The sequence below is a fragment of the Erigeron canadensis genome, chromosome 8 (assembly GCF_010389155.1).
Source record: "Erigeron canadensis isolate Cc75 chromosome 8, C_canadensis_v1, whole genome shotgun sequence".
NCBI classification, from domain to species: domain Eukaryota; kingdom Viridiplantae; phylum Streptophyta; class Magnoliopsida; order Asterales; family Asteraceae; genus Erigeron; species Erigeron canadensis.
In genome coordinates, this window is record NC_057768.1 from 36,689,120 (window position 1) to 36,710,823 (window position 21,704).

General features: G+C 33.6%; 3 protein-coding genes across 3 annotated transcripts; all 3 read right to left on the reverse strand.

The window, feature by feature from the left end:
- Positions 1-2,856: 2,856 nt before the first annotated feature.
- Positions 2,857-6,531, reverse strand: LOC122579132 (WAT1-related protein At3g28050-like). The gene is made up of 8 exons (XM_043751239.1): positions 6,432-6,531; positions 5,798-6,011; positions 5,627-5,689; positions 4,666-4,782; positions 3,913-4,147; positions 3,660-3,818; positions 3,269-3,420; positions 2,857-3,145 (listed from the first exon to the last, which is right to left on the reverse strand). Exons 2-8 carry the CDS (start codon positions 5,995-5,997, stop codon positions 3,010-3,012), a joined length of 1,062 nt encoding a protein of 353 aa, XP_043607174.1. The 5' UTR covers positions 5,998-6,011; positions 6,432-6,531; the 3' UTR covers positions 2,857-3,009.
- A 1,712-nt stretch (positions 6,532-8,243) lies between these two features.
- On the reverse strand, positions 8,244-10,112 carry LOC122610742 (WAT1-related protein At5g40240-like). Its single transcript, XM_043783704.1, has 7 exons — positions 9,904-10,112; positions 9,753-9,818; positions 9,549-9,665; positions 8,988-9,222; positions 8,755-8,913; positions 8,522-8,673; positions 8,244-8,409 (listed from the first exon to the last, which is right to left on the reverse strand). Exons 1-7 carry the CDS (start codon positions 10,110-10,112, stop codon positions 8,244-8,246), a joined length of 1,104 nt encoding a protein of 367 aa, XP_043639639.1.
- A 1,836-nt stretch (positions 10,113-11,948) lies between these two features.
- On the reverse strand, positions 11,949-21,012 carry LOC122610743. Its single transcript, XM_043783705.1, has 14 exons — positions 20,501-21,012; positions 20,281-20,346; positions 20,074-20,190; positions 19,420-19,654; positions 19,185-19,343; positions 15,731-15,882; positions 15,468-15,643; positions 13,671-13,881; positions 13,520-13,585; positions 13,315-13,431; positions 12,690-12,924; positions 12,452-12,610; positions 12,220-12,371; positions 11,949-12,114 (listed from the first exon to the last, which is right to left on the reverse strand). Exons 1-14 carry the CDS (start codon positions 20,707-20,709, stop codon positions 11,949-11,951), a joined length of 2,220 nt encoding a protein of 739 aa, XP_043639640.1. The 5' UTR covers positions 20,710-21,012.
- Positions 21,013-21,704: the final 692 nt, after the last annotated feature.

The following is a 21,704-nucleotide window of genomic DNA, read 5'->3' on the forward strand; positions in this document are numbered from 1 at the left end:
GTGGATATAGAAAGGACCGTAGTGTTAGAAATGTAGGGTCCATGGGACCATTCATTTTAAAGTTTTACAAGAGCGATGTGACTTGAAAGATTATACATGGACCATTTATGTAAATAATTTTTTTAATTGTATAATCTCAGAGTTAAAATTGCCTTTCGACAAAATTGGGGGCCAGATAGGCAAATACAGTTTAACAATGACAACATTTCCTTGTATATTTTTGAAAACATTTTTTTGTTTATTCATGAAACATAGCTTTATCTTTTTGATTAGCTATAACAGTTTTAATGCTCCACATAATAAATACTAAAACATTTGTGTCATCGCCAACTATAAGAACAAGATGATGATGATAAGGACGATGAACATTTGTGGTTTGCAAGTTTTGGCCTTTGGGTCTTCCTTATCTATATATACTATCTTAGATGATGGCAATGGTTACTCCCATGCCTAACGATGCCTAACGATGCATAGTTATCTATGCATAATATACTGTCATATTGTTCCATGTCTAACTTATGCCTAGTCATGTCTAATCTATGGCAACCATGACTCTTCATGCCTCACCATCTCTTTATTATTTTTCTCCAATCATACTCACTTTCTCTCCTACCCTTCTTAAATCTTTAAATATATATATATATATATATATATATATATATATATATATATATATATATATATATATATATATGCCTAACCCATGCCTTGACGTTGGTGGCGGTGTTTGCCGCTAGGCATGGGCATGCCTAGCCCCATGCCTAGACCATTCCAATCATTATTATAAAGCATTTTGCATTTTTTTTTAAATCTCAAAAAATGATTTGAACTACCTAAATTACCTCCTTCTTTATTCACTAATTTAAACATCTCTACTTAATATACCTATAATACCCTTAAATCTCAACCACACATTTTTTTCTCTCTCCTCAAATCACAACCACTTATTTTTTTCTCTCCTCTATAAATCATTTTATTCCTCTAATTAATTCAAAAAATTTTATCTTAAAAACCGTATATCGATAAATTATAAAAATTGTGTGGATGTTCTTAAAATTCCATGCTCTTTCATTAGAGATGTTATTCGATATACTTTTAATGAATTTTTAAATCTGATGGCAGCGCCCATACGGCTAAGGCATTTGACTATCACACTATATGATTTATCACCTCCTATGACCTATCACCCTATCATCTCACCAACGTCGTAGGTACTTTCTCTCGTATTGATTTTAACAATTTTGAGTTTTTGTCGTTTCTTTAACCTATAGTATAGGGCTTAGTTGACCCCGAATACATGCTACGCTACACTAATTTAATAAGAAATAATCGAAGCATATTCTAAAAATTATATGTTAGTGTATCAAAATTTTAGCAATCTGTTATTAATTTATTATATTTTTGTGTGCAAGGCACCAAAATGTAAACAATTGTAGATCTGGATATCAAAAGATGTCTAAAAGGTGATGTAATACTCGTTTGCATGGTAGCCTTTGTGAATTGAGAATATCTATGAAGTTAATTAATGAATTTCAAATACTCGATCCATCCAACTATTATTGTTCATATTCCCTGTTTGCTTTGTCTCAAAATTATTGTATACTAATAAACATAAAATGACTTATACTCGTGCAATGCGGTGATAAGAATAGTTATGGCGGTTACGGGTGGCGCAGGTGGTGACAACAGGTGGCGGTGGTAGTGTCTGCAACGCTGACGGTGATGAAGACGGCGATGGTGGTTAATGTAAAAGTAATTGATGTTATATGGACTATGGAGTGTGTTATATGTAGCCCTAGGGATTATATATAAATTGTTTATAATTTCTCATATAATTAAGTTGAATAAATTGTCAACTAAAAAAGATCAAGGGTCAAAATGAAATCTCTAACATGATTTTTGTTCAGTTTCTCATAATCATATTCCCCTCTTGGATGCCGTTTTTGTTGATTTTCAGGCTTAACTTTGTTTAATTTTCATATTTTTTTTTTACACTTTTCGTTCATAAAGCTATACACAAACAAGAGATATCTTCCTATCTACATACATTTTGGCATAGCTTTATATCTTATCTTTGAGTTCCATTTTGACATCCAAGGTTATGATTTTCTTAAACCAAAACCACATATTCTGATTTTTATCTAGTATTATTATTATTATCATAATCTAACAACATGCAAGTGAAGATCTACCTTATTTATGCTACTTTATACATAATCTAATGTACAATAAAATTTGAAATATTAAGTTAAGGATGATGATATATACCTCAAGAACTTGAATTTTTTTTGCTAGTTTTGTGTTTTGGAATCTCCGTCCATAATGATCTTCTTGGCTTGCATAGTTTGGATATACGTCAACATTTTAAGGAAACCTTTTTGATGCACACATACAAGAAGAGAAGTTAGTACATAAACTGACAGAAGTAAAAGAGAAAGAACCATTACCAATTATGAGTATTTTTTTTTATTTTTACTTTTGCATTTATATATCCAAATTTTTTAACCGCTGGTAATCGTATCTATTTGGAGTAATTGCTGGTTTTGTATTAGGCTGACTTACCAACTTTTTTAAAAAATTGACTTTTATGGAGTAAGTCATAAACAAGTAGGATTAGATTAGTTGGAAGGATTATTAGATCAGTTGGAAAGCTTCATGCATTGGTATACAGAGGTAGGTTCGATCCTTATTTAGTTATCTTCTGTAAATTCACCAAAGGTTCTTTGAAAACAATATCTTTATCTTTTGGTGGGACAAAACTATTTACATCAAATTTATTCGTTGGAAGCACCCAATGCAATAAATTCTTAATTGGCTAACATATTTCCCTTGTTTTACCTTATGTAGTGCCGATAATTGTATAATGATAATAATAAAAATTATTGACATCATCAATTACATCATTATTGTAGGTTACCTACATACACTACAATGATGATATTAAAAGTTTAAAACAAAAAGTTTCAAAGATGAATATATAAAATAAGAAACTAATGAAAGATTGATGCTTCATTTATGGAGGAGAGGGGTGTTTTCGGTTGATGATTCGAGTCTAGAAACATCGTTTATTGCCAAGCTATGCTCTTTGGCTTGTCCCCATAAAACTGTATAAACTCCTAGAGCGATTATCAGTGCTCCAATTACACTATAAGAAAGTCAAGGAAAGTTTTTGGTCAACATTTCTTTCAATCTAAGCATCATTAATCTTGAAACACTAACTGCATGAAGAAACTTACGTTACCAATTACTGAATTTACTGATTATTTACCTGCCTAAACGTAGAATATCACCAAGAAACATCATCCCCATAATCACTGCAATCACCATAGAGATGGGTTTGAACATGGACACATAAACCGGGCCTTTTTTGCATAGAACCCATGTTATAACTCTGCTACGAATTGCAGTACCTGTAATTGCCTATAATGGAAATGAATATCAGTTGTTGAGAATATACGGGAACCAAATTATACATGCTATCTATAAACACTAATACTTTGGGAGCATATGGATGGGCGATCATAGATTCATAGTGATTGTTGCCTTTCAGTTTTACAGTGTATGGCAATAATAGTTTGCTTATTTAATTAGTGCCATATAAATCAAATTCGGACAAAGAATGCACATCGAAACATCCTGTAAGTATGTGGTTTGCTTACCGCAAAAACAATAGACACCCACTCAGTACCAGTTTCCAGAATCCAAATATCAGTAGTTCCTTTTAATATGAGAGTAAAAATTGCACATTGGATTGTCCCAAAGCAGCAAAACAAGAAAACCACAGTAACTTCATCTGGGTACTCCTTTACAGTTGCCGTCTGTAAGACACAAATATTGACAGTTCAAGTTCCAGAGTATATAGAAGATATCTAAAAGAGAGAGAGATTCTACAGAAATTTATAAAAAATTTACCTGAAAAACATTCCATGATGCAGAGCAAATGCAAGTGATTCCAATAAGTAAACTCCCAAGTATCCAGTTTGATTGTTGTGATGAAACTAGATTTTTGTGTGAATCATGACCAAGAATCGTCTTGAATAAAGCTGGACCTTGATAAAAAGTCATCACGAATGCTCCTGTTATAGCTATGATCGTGCCTAATGCTTTTGCTTGGCTTGTTGATTTTCTGACATCAAACTTCTCAATCCTAAAGGTATATCATCGAAGCCAAATTGAAAACCAACATAAACTGTAAGCCAATGTAAAACATTGATGAGGTGAGGAACGATGGGGAAAAGTGGTTAACACATAACTGGAGCAGTGAGAATAAAAATTAAGACTTCTTATGAAAGTAGTACTTCATAATGAAACTGAAAAAAAATTAAGAATGGTAGAAATGGGATAGTTTATCTTTAACTAGTCACACAGGTAAAACACAAAAAAAAAAAAAAAAAAGTTTAGCAAAAAGCAAACGGGTTAAGCATGTCACGCGGGTACAACCTCATATAAATGGTCTTCTCAAAAAACCATGTTATAGGCGTACAACTGTACAAGATAGTTTTTATAATCACATTAACTATTTACAAACAATAATAAAAGATGAAGAAAAGAACATGTTACACGACTGGTACTAAACTATTACCCTTGAACTTGACCTGTTGACCAAACCCATCAGACTAGACAAATTTCCCACCTCAAGTGAAATATCTACAAATGAATTTGTACCTGAAGATTATAGCGAACAAGAATGTAAAAGCTGGAATCAAGTTGCCTAATGCAGCCGCTAGAGTTGGAGAGCTATAGTTGATACCCGCATATGCACATACCTGCAGAAGACAGATCCTGCACATCTCAGATATATGGAAATCAATGAGCAGATCCAACATTTCCCACCAGAGAAAATGCTAGGATAACAAACAACATAAGAGACGCAGTACAAAGATAAAATTTTGCAATACTCCAATTCGTTTTGAACAAACAACTTGATAGGTTTTATACATTAAATTTGCATTTTGGACAACTTTTGACCCGTTCATCCCATTTCCATTTTATTTTTTTTTTGCTAACCTCCCTTTTAATTTTACCTGTACAACCCATTAATGATAAAATATATCTCGAATCCATAGTTGTCAAAAGCGAAGGCGACCTCAAAGCGCAAAGACCCCAAATAGGGCGAAGGCGAGAGGTGCAAAAAAAGCGCACGCCCGGAAAAAAAAAGCGCACTAAATAAATAAATATAAAACATTTATATATAGTGAAAAATAATAGTAAAAAAAATCAGATGTCAGTTATAAACCACATATCACTCAAAAACTACAAATTATTATAAACATATACAAAAAATTATATAAATTTTCTTCCCCCCATTTTATATTTTCACTCTCTTCTTTTATCTTCTTAAATGACTATGGTCACTCATTTTGGCCAGAAAACATTAGATCTAAGATTTGGTCGAACCTTGACCCATTTGACCATTTTGACCGCCGTTGACAACCACAGTTGACCGTCGTTGACCGCCATTTTCATGGTCAACTTGGGCCTAGGGTTTCAGGCGTGGAGGTGCGCCTCGCCCGCCTTTTGCGCCTAGGCGCAAGAGGTGCTCGTCTTTGACAACACTGCTTGAATCAAATGATTCATAATTCAAAACTGAAATCTTAAATCTGTATTTTTTTATGCAACTACTTACCCTAAAAGGCCAAGGCCGAAGAGTTTAGAAAGGACAGATAAAGTGAGAGGGGGTCTTCTATTTCTGCAAACCAAAAATTCCAATGTTAATGTTGCTTCAAAGTCCAAACTAACTAAGCATCAAACACTACAAAATGTTTTAAATTCCTAATAAAGCTTATAGACCACGAACCTGCAGCTGTGGAAGACGAAATTTGGAAGAAGAATGATGGTACCAAGTGCATTATAATAAACAACATATACAAGATTGCTTAGCCCGTCATTCATGGCCGCTTTGCCTAATGTAATCATCCCAACTTCACCACATTCCACCATCACCATAGCCGCAAAAGGCAACGCCTTTTCCAAAAAAGACTTCATCCCCCCTCCCATTTCTCTAGCTTAAACTGTTACATAATCATAAAATACAAGATCCATCTTTATGTGCCAAAAAATAAAATTAGAATTATTCACATTTTAGTCAATAACAAACCAATAATTAGATCATGAATCATATTACAGCTAAAGCTACTCAAATAATTACACATTTATCTCAATACTATGTTTTCAACTTTTCATATGTGACAACATGACTGATACTAAACAGTTTAGTTATATGTTCAAATGATACTGAACAGTTTGGTTCAAACTATCTTCTTATTCTATATGAGATACAGTAGTAAGATAAATTAACAAAAAAAAAAAAAAGAACATAATATCACATTATAGAAATCAAATCCCAACTCCAACTTTAAAGTTCAAAACTTTAACATAAAAATTAGATATTATTGTCAAAATAAAAGATCAAGAGTTTTGAGAGAAAGAACCTGAACAGAGAATCTGGGATTTGGGGGTAACTGATCTTTTTCCAATGTATTATCTGAAATGAATATTCGACAAATTTAAGGTTTTTGAACCTTAAAAATATAATCAGACATAAAGGAGATATATATATATTTTTTATTATTATTATTCTTTTTCTTTTTAGCATCTGAGGCCTGAGGGACCTACTCTGTAGAAAATGAATTTTTATTTGAATTTTTTTTTTCATAAACTAAAACTTATTATTTTTAAATTTTAATAGTCAAGTTTTTTCATATTTTACCTTACCTGATCGAAAATAAAATTAAAATCATAAATGTAGAAGAAGTTAAAAAAAATAAAGTAAATTGCATGTTTTCATAATCAATGACAAACAAAACACTAATAATTCTTTTTTAGGTGGAAACTTATTAATATTCAAATATAGATTGTTATTGGGGTGATAGCCCAATAATTATATAATTTTTCATTTTATGGTTTTTTTTTATGAGTTAAGAGTTTCAATTATGCCATATGCAAATGGGTAAGGGGGTAACGCTATACCCATCTATACAAAAGAGAACACTTGTTTCAGGATTTAAATCGACGTAGATGTATTAAAATTAAGGGTGTTAGTCATTTATCCGTTTGATCTTTACAAAAAAAGATATCATAGATTTATATTCGATTTTATCTATTTGTGTTATCTAAAATATTACAACTTTACATACAAATTGCTTTTGTATATCATTCAATATTTGTTCATGTAAATATTGTGAAGGTAACTCAACAATGAAATAACAAATGATAATTTTTGAAAAAAAAAAAAAAATTCTTGGTGATTTTTATTGGTTTTCTGACTCTTTTCAACAATAATCGATTAGTCATCGCTATCGCTAAGATACTCTGTGATATTGTTGAAAATAGACCAAAATCTGTTAATTGTCATTGGGTTAATAGCCCAGTTTTAAAGGAAAGTCTTTTCATTGAAGGTTTGGATTCGAGGAGATTTGGGTTTGAGACCTAAGGGGACAGGGTTTACCCATAATAATTGTCGTGCCTTCGGGCAAATTAATAGGGGTTTTTGCTCCTACCAAGTATTGAGTGAATAGTTTTCTATCGTGAATTCAGTTAAAACAACATACGTTAACGATGATGCCACAAAGAATGTGAAGGGAGTGGTGTTGTAAAAGAAAATAGGAGTCATATCATATCGTACTTCATTAAGATTTTCTAAATTTTTGTTTGTTTTTGTTTTTTGAATCCATTGTACTTTATTGAGTGTGAAGATTATATTAGTAATCATTTACTATTATTAATAATTTTGTCATTAGAATTACTACCCACAAAGAAAAGTTCACGTTGAATTGTTTTCTACGAGTATCAAATTGACAATTATTATTTTTTTATTTTTTATTTTTTATTTTTTTTTAACGGCTCAAATTGACAATTAGGGACATTGGTTGGTTTACATGTCTTTTTCTTGTTAAAAGATACCATTTTTTGATAATGCCAGGCATGTGATTATATAAAAGGGTGTTTCTCTTTACTTTTCTTTCTCTATGATGCATCACTTAATTAAGATTGATGCTAAGTATTTTGTCTCATAAGTCATTACATTACAATACCACTTTTTTTCCTTTACATAATTGAACTTGGCCACCCAAACACACAAGTCAAGTTCCACCAATGTATAAATGGTAATTTCAACTAACCTGTCTATAGTAATTGAATTTCAATTATACAAACGAGGTTATGCAATATTTTACAATAATCAACGTGATTATCATTTTTTGCACATTGACAGATGTTTGAGTTCTGCACCAAACTTAAAACTTTCATTCATTTACGGATGATAGGAGAGGGACACTATGGTTCAGTGATCCAGGTTCATCAGCAACATCCGTATCGCGCTCCATAACCATCAGTAACGTGCTCTTCTCTTTGGCCTGCCCCCATAGCACAGTATAAAATCCAACAGCAACTATTGCAGCTCCAATGGCACTGCATATATGCATTTAAGAACAAGTCATGGTTTTTTCATCAATATATCACATGTATAAAAAATAAAAAAATAAAAAGGAAAAAAGGATGATTCTGAGCTGTAGTCGTTTACCTTCCTAAAAGAAGTGAATCACCAAGAAATGTGACACCCATGATGACTGCGATAACTATCGAGAGGGGTGTGAACATGCTCACAAAAACTGGACCTTTCTTCTGCAAGCACCAAGTAGCAGCTGTACTTCTAAATGCAGTAGAAAATACCGCCTTCAAATAGGACAAGTCAACGTAATTAGGACTTTTTTTTCTAGCTTTATGTTGACTACTAATTAAGTTTGATTTACTTACCCCACAAACAATAGCAATCATCTGAATTCCGGGTTGTACGACCCAAGCGCTTGGATCATGTTTTAAGAAAAGTGACAGAGCTATACAACTTATAGTCCCAAAGAGGCAGTAAAAAAATACAATAGTGGGTTGATCCTGGTACTCTTTAACTGTTGTTGACTGGATTATAAATCAAGAAATGAGTAGATGAATACTACTAGTGTAAGGTTCTGTGTGTAGAGGGAAACTCTTACTTGTAAGATATTCCATATGGAGCCAAGAACAACGGCGATAAGAACAATCAGACCTCCAAAGACCCAGGTTGATGGATGTGACAAAAGAATCTGATTGGGTGAATCAGGAGAAGGGTTCATGTGAATTATTTCCGGGCCTCTATAGATCGTGAACACCATTGCTCCTGATATTGCTATTACGGTACCCAATAATTTTGCTCGAGTACTTGAACTTCTTATGTCTATTTTCTCCATCCTAAGAACATTGAGATCAGTGAAAAATAGTTGTTGTGCATGTCAAGCTTTACTTGAACGGATACAAAAGCAGAAATGAATTACAGCTGGGCTGCACTAATCTGCGGGAACAGCAGCCATTAGTTTTGAATACCGACGTTTTAAGGTCTTATTCATTTAGAATATACTTCGGGGGACTTTTAACCCGTTTGACCCATTTCCTTTTATGTTTACCCCTTTCGGCCAGTTGGTCATATATCATAAAAGGAATAGACCCATTTTATTTATAAGTGGGTAGATATTGCCACCTCTACTTGAAACAAAGTGATTCTGTTTCTCAAGGATCACCTGAAAATGACTGCAAGCAAGAATGTGATTCCTGGAAGCAAGTTTGTTATAGCACTTGCCAAGGTTGGAGAGCTGTAGTTTACACCTACGTATAGTAGTATCTGAAAACCACACAGCCTACAACAACAACCCATTTATATATGTAAAGTTTGTTAGATTAATAACTTCTTCACATCTAAAGGCACAATGGGCTGCATAACTCACCCTAAAAGTCCAAGGATGAAGAACCTAAAAACAATATGGAAAGTAAGCGGAGGAACCCCACCGTTTCTGTACATTGGCGAAGTATAATCATTATTATCTTGATCGGAAAAGAAATTAACAAACATAGATGGGGCAACAGGAGTCAACAAACCTGAATATATGAATGACGAAAAATGGAAGTAGGATTAATGTGCCAAGAGCATTATGGTAGACAATATAGACAATACTTTTCATACCATCATTCATGGCTGCTTTCACGATAGTCATTACCGTCATATCCAGGCATGTTATTAATAACATAAACACTAAGGGCAGCACATCATTCGTCCATGACCATGCCTTGCTTCTTTCCGTAGTCATATCTTCTTCCGTCACAATGGGGATACAAAGAACAGTAAACAAGCAAGAATGTCAAATATATTCAAATACTGCATAAGATCTAAACTGGTCGAAGTATAATAGTGTGCAGTAAAGGTTGATTTTGTCTGTTTTGACACCTATTTGTATTGATAACATAATAAAACTTTCAACTAGTTTCAAACTTATATGCATTAATTTCATATTCACTTGTACTATCACATAATAAAGAAATACTTTAAATGGCTATAAGCATCAAGTCACATTCAAAAGTAAAAAATAAGCTGAAAGAATCTGCATGCCTACCTGAAAGTCTACTCGAAAATATAAATAATATACGGACATGTTTTGAATGATACTTATACATCATTATACTACTACTAAAAACTTGACCTTCGTTCAATGTTAAATAACTAAATAAGTTAGAATCTTTTAGACGTATCAAGTTTATCTTTTAATGTTAGAGTTTGGTATGACAGAGGGAGTGCTTAACCCTTGAAGGAACGGTCCAAATGTGATTTGATTTGAACCACAAGAGATAGTTAAATCATTACTTTTAAGTCCCAACTTATGAATGTAGTCAATGGAGATGAAACTAGAATATATGCTTATTAAAGAATAATCTGCAATGTTACCGGTTTTTGACAGAACTGACCGAGGCGAAAAATCTGGTTCAACCGGTTGAACTGGGCGGTTGAATCAGTTTGGTTCTTTTATTTTTATGTAAAAATGCTACCAAATTTGTTACTATCTAACAAACATAGTCAACATATTCTTTCTCCAAAAGGTGAATATTAGGAACTTTTATGTACATTATATACAGAACAAAAATTGGACATACACAATTTCTGCAAACAGAATTCCTAAAAACATACCTCATCTTAATACAAACCAAAACCAAGATACACTAAAGGTGCGCTTGGTTGTATAAAATAATTTCAATTTTTCCATTTTTTATTTTTTTGAAAATGTAAGGGGTTTTCCATTTATGGAAAACAGATGAAAATTTTAAAAACATGTTCTAATTAAAAAAATGCTATTTTCATTTCCCATTTTAGAAAAGTAGAAAACATGTTAGAGATGTGATCAGGAGGGGAGGCAGGAGATGAAAAATGAAAATGAAAATTGGAAAACAATGAAAAGATGTTATCAATTCTACATTGAAAAGTGAAAGTATTGTTTTTTGTTTTCTTGGAAAATTTCTTAGAAAACTATGTTTAAAATGCAATTTTTGTTTTTCACAATTCTTGGAAAACAAATATGAAAAACGAGGGGTGTTTTTCATAACCAAACACGTCCTAAGGATCTCCAATATAGACTAAATGAACACCAACATTGCCAACCCAGATCATGCACTAGAATAGGCCCAAGAAGCCTCATCATTTATGCGTTCTCTACTCCAATTTTGTGTTTTCGAATTTATTGAACTTGGCCACCCAAACAAAAACAAATGAATTCAATTAAATCAACGGAGGGAAGTCCGGTGCAGACAATTGGAGTATAAAAGGTAATCTTAACTAATCTATTTATAGTAATCGAGTTTTCTATTGTACCAACAAGGTTAATTATTCTAGTTTGTGTTTGCAATAGGCTAGCTTCTGCGGGCATGGCAAATTATGTACCATAGTTTTTTTGGCACAATGGTGCATTTGTATGTACTAGTCAATATGACTATATGTCATATTGTCTCAACATTTTTGAGTAATTTATACAATTCACACGGGGTATAACCTTTTACCCAAAAAACAAGGTTAATTATTCAATATTTTACAATAATCAAGGTAATTATCATTTTTTGAACATTAACAGATGTTTGAGCTCTACAGCAAACTAAAACTTTTATTCATTTACGGATGATAGGAGAGGGACACTATGGTACAGTGATCCAGGTTCATCAGCAACATCCGTATCGCGCTCCATAACCATCAGTAACTTGCTCTTCTCTTTAGCCTGCCCCCATAGCACAGTATAAAATCCAACAGCAACTATTGCAGCTCCAATGGCACTGCATATATGCATTTAAGAACAAGCCATGATTTTTTCATCAATATATATATTACATGTATATAGAAAATGGAAAAAAGATAAATTCTGAGCTGTATTCGTTTACCTTCCTAAAAGAAGTGAATCACCAAGAAATGTGATACCCATGATGACTGCAATAACTATCGAGAGGGGTGTGAACATGCTCACAAAAACGGGTCCTTTCTTCTCCAAGCACCAAGTAGCAGCTGTACTTCTAAATGCAGTAGAAAATACCGCCTTCAAATAGGACAAGTCAACGTAAATAGGACTTTTTTTCTAGCTTTATGTTGACTACTAATCTAGTTTAATTTACTTACCCCACAAACAATAGCGCTCATCCGAATTCCTGGTTTTACCACCCAAGTGCTTGGACTTTGGTTTAAGAAAAGTGACAAAGCTATACAACTAATAGTCCCAAAGAGGCAGTAGAAAAATACAAGAGTGGGTTGATCCTGGTACTCTTTAACTGTTGCTGTCTGGATTATAAGTCAAGAAATTAATAGATAAATTGTAATACAATAGTTTAAGTTTTTGTGTATAGTGGGAAACTCTTACTTTTAAGACGTTACATATGGAACTAACCACAATGGCAATAAGAATAATTAGACCTCCAAAGACCCAGTTTGATGATTGTGACAAAAGAAGCTGATTGGGTGAATTGGGAGAAGGGTTCATGTGAATTATTTCTGGGCCTCTATAGAATGTGAACACCATTGCTCCTGATATTGCTATGAAGGTACCTGATAACTTTGCTCTAGTACTTGAACTTCTTATGTCTATTTTCTCCATCCTAAACAAATTGATAAAATTTGGATCTTGAAAGGGTACAAACAAAAGCAAAACTGAGCTACAGGTGGGCTGCACTAACCTGCTAGAACTGCAGCAAAATATAAAGATACCCCCCCCCCCCCCCCCCCCCCCCAAAAAAAAAAAAAAAACAGAATAATCCCTCCCGGTGCAACATCCAGTAATCTTTACACTAATCTTTCACTTACCTTTTGAATACCGACGTTTTAGGAGGTCTTAAATATATAAAAAATACAGGGGACTTTTTACCCATTTGACCCATTTCCTTTTATGTTTACCCATTTGACCAGTTAGACATATATCATAAAACGAATAGACCCATTATATTGACACTTCTACTTGAAACAAAGTGATTCTGTTTCTCAAGGACCACCTGAAAATGACTGCAAGCAAGAATGTGGTTCCTGGAAGCAAGTTTGTTATAGCACTTGCCAAGGTTGGAGAGCTGTAGTTTACACCTACGTATAGCAGTATCTGAAAACCACACAGCCTACACAAACAACCCATATATATATGTAAAGTTTGTCAGGTTGATAACTTCTTAACATTTAAAAGTACAAATGGGCTGCATCACTTACCCTAAAAGTCCAAGGATGAAGAACCTAAAAACAATATGGAAAGTGAGCGGAGGAATCCCACCGTTTCTGTACATTGGCGAAGTATAATCATTACTTTATTGATGGTAAAAGAAATAAACAAATATAAATGGGACCATGGGAAGCTACACACCTGAATATATGAATGACGAAAAATGGAAGTAGAATTAATGTGCCAAGAGCATTATGGTAGACAATATAGACAATACTTTTCATACCATCATTCATGGCTGCTTTGACGATAGTCATCACCGCCATATCCAGGCATGTCATTATTAACATAAAAACTAAGGGCAGCACATCATTTGTCCATGACCATGTCTTGCTTCTTTCCGTAGTCATATCTTCTTCCGTCACAATGGGGATACAAAGAACAGTAAACAAGCAAGAATGTCAAATATATTTAAATACTGCCTCCATGATCTAATCTGGTCGAAGTATTATACAAGTAAAGGTTGATTTTGTCTGTTTTGACACCTATTTGTATTTATAAAATAATAAGATTCAACTAGTCTCAAACTTACATGCATTAAACTTCATATTCCACTTGTACTATCACATAATAAATAAATGTGCTATTTTGTTATTTTAAATGGCTACAAGCATCAACTTACATACAAAAAATATAAAATTAGCTGAAAGAATCTGCTTGCCTCCCTGATAGGCTCCAAAAAAATATAAATCAATGTTAAGACGTATTTTGAATGATATTGATACATCATTATACTACTACTAATAACTTGAACTTCATTTACTGTTAAATAACTAAATAAGTTTGAATCTTTTAAACGTACCAAGTTCATCTTAATGTTAGAGGTTGATATGACAGAGGGAGTGCTTCACCCTCGAAGGAACGGTCCATATCTGATTTGATTTGAACCACAAGAGATAGTTAAATCATTACTTTCAAGTCCCAACTTGTTAGCAAGATCATTATAAGTGAATGTGGATGGAGCAGTTGAGGCAAAAAAAATCTGGTTCAACTGGTTCGGGTGGATGAATAGTTTGAGATTTAAAAAAAATTAAAATTTTATAAAAAGTGCTACTTGAGTACTTGTTACCATCCAACAAACATGGTCAAAATATAATTACAATCCACTGAAAAATAGACCAGATAGTTATAATAAAAAAAGATATAAGTTTTTTAAGTTAAAAGAAAACAAAAATAACATTAAAGCATCCACATCATCATAAAAATATATATTTTTAAAAAAATAATAAGAAACCCGGTTGAATCGGACCACATGAACCAGGAAAAAACTGAAAACCGGCTAGTTCAACACAGGGACGGTTTGAGTAGAAAAACCGGCCACCTCTAAAAAATCTGACCGAACCAGTCCAACCGGCTTTTGAACATTGCTTTTCTGATTTAAGTTCATGTGAGACTATCAAATATGCTTTACAAATAGCCCATAGTTATCTAATTATCTTATAGGTACATCATCGGTGCAAGGACCTTACTTTCTGATTGAAAGTGAATATTAAGAGATGTAATTTAAATCTTTGTTTACAATCAGCATTCCAGCAATATTGACATCTTAATCAACATGATTCATATACAAAGCATAAGAGTCACACAAAATTTCAGTAACAACATACATATTAAGCCTTACCAGAAAAGAATTTGGATAAGGTAGTATATACTATCAAATATCAATATGACTTAACATCATGATGCTTTCAGTATTTGTAGAATCAGTTACAAAAAAATGTATCCACAAAAAAATTGAGCAAGTGACACTGCTTTCATCTATTTGATTCGATCACTTTTGGATGGTATTTCGCATTGTTAAACGAAAACATTGACTAAGTAATCAAGTAAAACACTTCTTATATATATTTGACATGATCACCTTTTCTATGAAAGCCATTGGCAATTTGGCATACTTGCACAATGCACATTAATAGATGCTCAAGTTCATAGCAAATTAACATTTTGATTCGTTTCTGGATGAAAGGAGAGGGGTGGTTGAGTCAGATGATCCAGGTTCGTCTGCAACGGCCAAGTCCTCCTCCATCACCACAGATGGTAACTTGTTCTTTTCTTTGGCCTGACCCCACATGACAGTATAAAATCCACCAGCCACTATTGTGGCTCCAATTGCACTGCATAGTAGATTTTAAGATTTAAGAACAAACATTATATCGATCTTTTGCCACAAATAAATTAATCTTTTGCCATAAAGCTGTTACCTTCCTAAGTGAAGTGAATCGCCAAGAAATGTGATTCCCATTATGACTGCGATAACTATTGAGAGGGGAGAGAACATAGCCACAAATACTGGGCCTTTCTTCTCCAAACACCAAGTGATAGCAGTACTACGAAATACAACAGAAAATACCGCCTGTAGACAGAGCAATCAATCTATCATCTCAAATTCCGTCACCTAACTTGAAAAGTAGTTTTCGTTTACTCGACTTACCCCAAAAACAACAGCAATCATCCCAATTCCAGGCTGAAGCACCCAAGCGCTTGGATTTCGTTCTAGGAAAGGAGATATCACTATACACTGTATCGTCCCAAATATGCAGTAGAAGAAAACCATGGTGCGTTGATCAGGGTACTCTCTGGCTGTTGCTGTCTGGAATTTAAAAAATCAAGAAATTAATAGCTACAATTCGCCAGGGTTACAAGTAATCAAGGAAGATCTTACTTGTAAAACATTCCATAAGGCTCCAATGATTCCACCAATAACAAGAATCAGACCCCCAAGAACCCAATTCGAGGGCTGTGACAAAAGAAGCTGATTTGGTAAATCAGTTGACTGGCCTGTGTGAAAAACTTCCGGGCCTTGATAGAATGTGAACACCATTGCCCCTGATATTGTTACTATGGTGCCCAATAATTTTGCTAGACTGCTTGAACTTTTTAGGTCTATTTTCTCCATCCTACAATATAGGCATAAAACATTTTGAAACCTTTGGTGAAAAAAGCAGGGGTGGGCCATTTCCATTCATCTGTTCTCAGTGATACCTATGGTGATTTCTGACAGCAAACTAAATGACACCTGATAATTTAAGTTTATAAAATTTGCAGGTAGAGTATTGCATTTAGTATGGTCTCTAGAACGGGGTGTCTTTTTAAGGTAAAAGAACAAAGCAATGATTGAAAATTTAAACGTAATTCTAGGTCCCCTGGCACTACCTGAATAAGACTGCAATCAAGAATGTGTTTGCAGGAGTCAAGTTCGATATGGCACTAGCCATGGTTGGAGAGCTGTAGTAAATACCTCCATACGCAAGTACCTGATAAAGACAAATTCTACGAAAGATCCATATAGTTTATAGGTTATGTTTGTTAGAACTACCAATCTTTTAACATCTGTAACTTCATAACATGCTGCATTGCTTACCCTAAAAGGCCAAGAATGAAGAATCTGAATAGAAGATGGAAACTGAGCGGAGGACGCCTTATGTTTCTGTACAAGGGATAAGTATAACAGTTAGAATTTGCTACATTATTCGTCGCATATAAAAGAAAATGTGCAAAATTTGACCTCACCAAATATAAGTTTGGTTAGGTTAACCTTCATAACTCGGCCTTCCTTTTTGAGAACTTACGAAATGGTTTTCATACAGTTTGGATTGCTGTTTGGAGATTTGATAGCCAAATTCAGTAAAGAACCAATGTGTACTCTTTTTTCACTTTAGTAAAACAAATACATGTCAGCCCATTTCCCCTCTTCAGTTAGAAGCTGGGCCGACGATTCTTATCAAAGAATTTATGATAATATGTTCAAAAGATTTGTCAAAAAAAAGTAATACCCATACTGAGTTTGCATATTATTTTACCCCAAAATGGATCTTTCCCATATATTAAAAAAAAATAAAAATAAAATAAAGTTAAGTCAGCCTAAACTGCCCAACCAAACCTGTTGGGTCAGTGTAACCGATTCCATATGGCACAACAATTTAGCAAATTAGCAGGTTACCATTTTTAGATCTGAAACAATCGAAACTAGCAGTGCAGATAGCAATAAACATGATATCATTTTTTTTCTGGCAAACCTGGAGACGTGGACAATGAAGAATGGAAGAAGAATCAATGTTCCAAGTGCATCATGGTAAACAACATAGACAATACTCGCCATACCACCATTCATGGCTGCTTTGACTATCGTCAAAACAGCCATATCCAAGCACGTTATCATCAACATAGCAACAAAAGGCAGCACATCCTCCATCCATGACCATGTCTTACTACTCATTATAGACATATCTTTTACTCAGTCAGTCACAACGAATACGTACGCAAACAAGCAGGGATTTCTTCACAAAATTTACATGTATTTGAATATCTATTTGAATATTAGGTAGATCCAAAAAGAGTTGATATTTGACAACCTACATCTCATATATGTGCCATTTTCAAAGTTGACAACTATTTTGATAATAAAATAACAAGTCTTCCAAGTATTATTATTAAAAATCAACTTGCATTATTATTGTAAATAAAGATAATGTTTGCTTTAGCTGGCTTTATCCACTGACCTACTTCAAGGATGATTTTTTTCTTCTTCTCTTGTTCCATCCCCCTACTTAAAAGTCCACCCTAAAATTTATAAAAATTCCATAACAACAATACCCAATTCCGTTATGCTAAATATGAGCTATGCAAAATACAAGAATATCTTTATGAAAGGAGAGGGGTGGTTGAGTCAGATGATCCAGGTTCGTCTGGAACGGCCAAGTCTTCCTCCATCACCATAGATGGTAACTTGTTCTGTTCTTTGGCCTGACCCCACATGACAGTGTAAAATCCGGCAGCCACTATTGTGGCTCCAATGGCGCTGCATAGTAGAATTCAAGATTCAAGAACAAACTATAAAACAAGCTTTTGCCACAAATAAATCAATTGGGTAACTTTATAGTAATTTACCAACAAGCTCAAATTAGATCCATAACCACATTAGTATGAAGTGTCCTCTCAGGTCAAAGGAGGTGTTTATATTTCCTTATTTAAACAGATATGCTTATTGCATTTTCTTTCAAACTCTAATGCTTATTGTTGACTGAACTAAAATCTGCTTATCCTTATTAGCGTATTCACCCAAAACAAGCCGTATTCGTGGAGTAGTTTGAGATTGTTTATTTCTTACCGATAATCAAATTTGAAGAAGTGGTCAAGAAGTTGACCCAAAGGAAGCCAAATCTCCTTTCTTCTTTTCTTTTTTGTTACATTCATACACTCACATCCTTTACCACTGTTCAAGTTGTGACTTGAACCCGCCTTATATATTATACACAGTTTGTTTACAACTAGGCCAAAGGCTAGTTGGTCTTAGGACAGTCTCGACAAAGTTAACTGATTCTCTATATTCCGATATTGATTACTCATATCAGGAAATCGTGACCATTATTTTTAAAATTCACAATCCAACAACCATAAAGCTCTAACTTTGTAAGGAAAATTTACCTTCCTAAGTAAATTGAATCACCGAGAAATGTGATTCCCATTATGACTGAGATAACTATTAAGAAGGGAGAGAACATAGCCACAAATACTGGGCCTTTCTTCTCCAAGCACCAAGTGATAGCCGTACTACGAAACACAACAGAAAATACAGCCTGTAAACAGAACACTCAATCTATCAATATAAAATTTGGTCGCCTAACTGGAAAAGTAGTTTTCATTTACTCCACTTACCCCAAAAACAACAGCAATCATCCCAATTCCAGGATGAAGCATCCAAGCGCTTGGATTTCGTTCTAGGAAAGGAGATAGAACTATACACTGTATTGTCCCAAATATGCAGTAGAAGAAAACCATGGTGCGTTGATCCGGGTACTCTCTGGCTGTTGCTGCCTGGAATAATAAAAAATGAAGAAGTTAATAGCTACAAAACTTCTCAAGGGATATGAGTAATCAAGGAAGAACTCACTTGTAAAACACTCCATAAGGCACTAATGATTGCACCAATAACAAGAAACAGACCCCCAAGAACCCAATTTGCGGGCTGTGACAAAAGAAGCTGATTGGGTAAATCAGTCGATTGGCCTATGTGAAAAACCTCCGGGCCTTGATAGAATGTGTACACCATTGCCCCTGATATTGTTACTATGGTACCCAATATTTTTGCTAGACTGCTTGAACTTTTTAGGTCTATTTTCTCCATCCTACAATACATATAGACATATAAAACATCTTGGAACCTTAGAAATGGTGACAAAGCAACGGTGGCCATTTTTGGTAGTTAGTAGAGGCGTTAAGACTTTATACGTTAATAAATCAAAGGGGTGTTTTGTCTAAGGGTATGAGTATGAGGAAATTGGATTGATATCCGTAAAACTGGAAATCATCCATAAATACCTAACGGGTCGGGTTAAAAATGGGCCATTTGCATTAATCTGTTCTCAGTGATACCTATGGCAATTTAAATGACACCTGATTTATTCAAATGACATAAAATTTGCACCACGTCGGTAGAGTATTGCATTTAGTACGGTGTGTAGAAGGGAGCGTCTGTTTTTAAGTAAAAGGACAACACGATGATTCAAAATTTAAAAGGAAGTAATTCTAAGTCCTCTGGCACTACCTGAATAAGACTGCAATCAAAAATGTGTTTGCAGGAGTCAAGTTCGATATGGCACTAGCCATGGTTGGAGAGCTGTAGTAAATACCTCCATATGCAAACACCTGAAAAAGACAAATTCTACCAAAAGATCCATATTAGTTACGTTTGTTAAGCTAGATTACCAATCTTTTAACATCTGAAATTTTCATTACATGCTGCATTGCTTACCCTAAAAGGCCAAGAATGAAGAATCTGAATAGAAGATGGAAACTGAGCGGAGGACGCCTAATGTTTCTGTAAGTATAACAATTAGAATTTGTTACATTCCTCATCGCATGTAGATGCTGAACAAATGTGCACAATTTGACCTCACCAAATATTAGTTTGGGTAGGTTGACCATATTAACCCACCAAATTTTATTTTATTTTATTTTTTTTTTTGGCAAACCTGGAAATGTGGACAATGAAGAATGGCAAAAGGATGAATGTTCCAAGAGCATCATGGTAAACAACATAAACGATACTCGACATTCCACCATTCATGGCTGCTTTGACTATCGTCAATTCAGCCACATCCAAACATGCTATCATCAGCATAACAACAAAAGGTAGCACATCTTCCGTCCATGACCATGTCTGTCTTCTCGTTATTGTCATGTCTTTTCCTCGATATGTATTCGAATATCTTTTCCAATATTAGGTAGAAACTATGTTAATTGCTCTGTTCAAAGTTGACAGCTAGTATTATTGCGATGTAAAATAACAGTGTCTTCCAAATAGGGCCATATTTCATTTCATCCTTGTATTGTTACATATCGACTTACAAGCTTTAATGCTGTATCTACGTACACTGACCTACTTCAACGACAATTCTTTAATTTTTTAGTTAATCTCATTTCGTGTCGTCTGCTTGTCACGATTAGGATTTTTCCAACTCGTGGTTCATTTATATCACCCCAGATATCCATATGGTTTAAAAAAACAAAGCAGAGCGGAACAAATTTGATATGGAAAAATTCGACCTAAATGACCAAATATATTTTATTTTATATTTTTATTTATTATCTATTTATTATTATCTACTTTCAAAGTGTACAAATCGAAATGAATTGTATGTTTTATATAAAAATGCACAACAAATATAATTTGGTTTTATAAAAATTAGCACTTAAAATTGGTTTTAAAAAAAAGAAAAATATTAGATGATAGTAACATCATAATGTTGACTCACATCATTTTTTACACATGTTAAAAAACTCCATGAATTTTATCATTTGTAAGAAGAACATCATATAAGTTATCCCTAAAATAATAGTATATTTTAATTTCTTTATTTTATATATATATATATATATATCTACCAATATACTAAAACAAGATTGATACTTTTTTAAAACGACATATGACGCAATCTGTTAGCGACATGTGTCATTTTTAGTTTTAAAATTTTAATTTAAATAAACTACTTTAATTTTAAAAAAATTAAATAATAATAGTTTTAGTGATCACTTCGTATATATCTATTTGTTGGAATCCATATTCAACTAAAATTTTGAAGTTTGTTTTATACAATTACCTAAGTAGTATATAAGATAGTTTAATTAAGTTTGAGTTGTTTTTAGTATTCGTATTATCATCAACAATGGAAAACA

Bases quoted from the DNA above. Each gene is read 5' to 3' on its own strand.
- LOC122579132 (XM_043751239.1), bottom strand. From the start codon at position 5,997: ATGGGAGGGGGGATGAAGTCTTTTTTGGAAAAGGCGTTGCCTTTTGCG. The intron at 5,690-5,797 runs GTTCGTGGTCTA...TTTGGTTTGCAG, and splicing joins TTCGTCTTCCACAGCTGCAG to AAATAGAAGACCCCCTCTCA. The intron at 3,146-3,268 runs GTAAATAATCAG...ACTTTCTTATAG, and splicing joins GATATTCTACGTTTAGGCAG to TGTAATTGGAGCACTGATAA.
- LOC122610742 (XM_043783704.1), bottom strand. From the start codon at position 10,112: ATGACTACGGAAAGAAGCAAGGCATGGTCATGGACGAATGATGTGCTG. The intron at 9,819-9,903 runs GTTTGTTGACTC...GCCAATGTACAG, and splicing joins TTCGTCATTCATATATTCAG to AAACGGTGGGGTTCCTCCGC. The intron at 8,914-8,987 runs GTAAGAGTTTCC...TTTATAATCCAG, and splicing joins CCATATGGAATATCTTACAA to TCAACAACAGTTAAAGAGTA.
- LOC122610743 (XM_043783705.1), bottom strand. From the start codon at position 20,709: ATGACAATAACGAGAAGACAGACATGGTCATGGACGGAAGATGTGCTA. The intron at 15,644-15,730 runs GTAACAGCTTTA...TCTACTATGCAG, and splicing joins GATTCACTTCACTTAGGAAG to TGCAATTGGAGCCACAATAG. The intron at 12,611-12,689 runs GTAAGAGTTTCC...CTTATAATCCAG, and splicing joins CCATATGTAACGTCTTAAAA to ACAGCAACAGTTAAAGAGTA.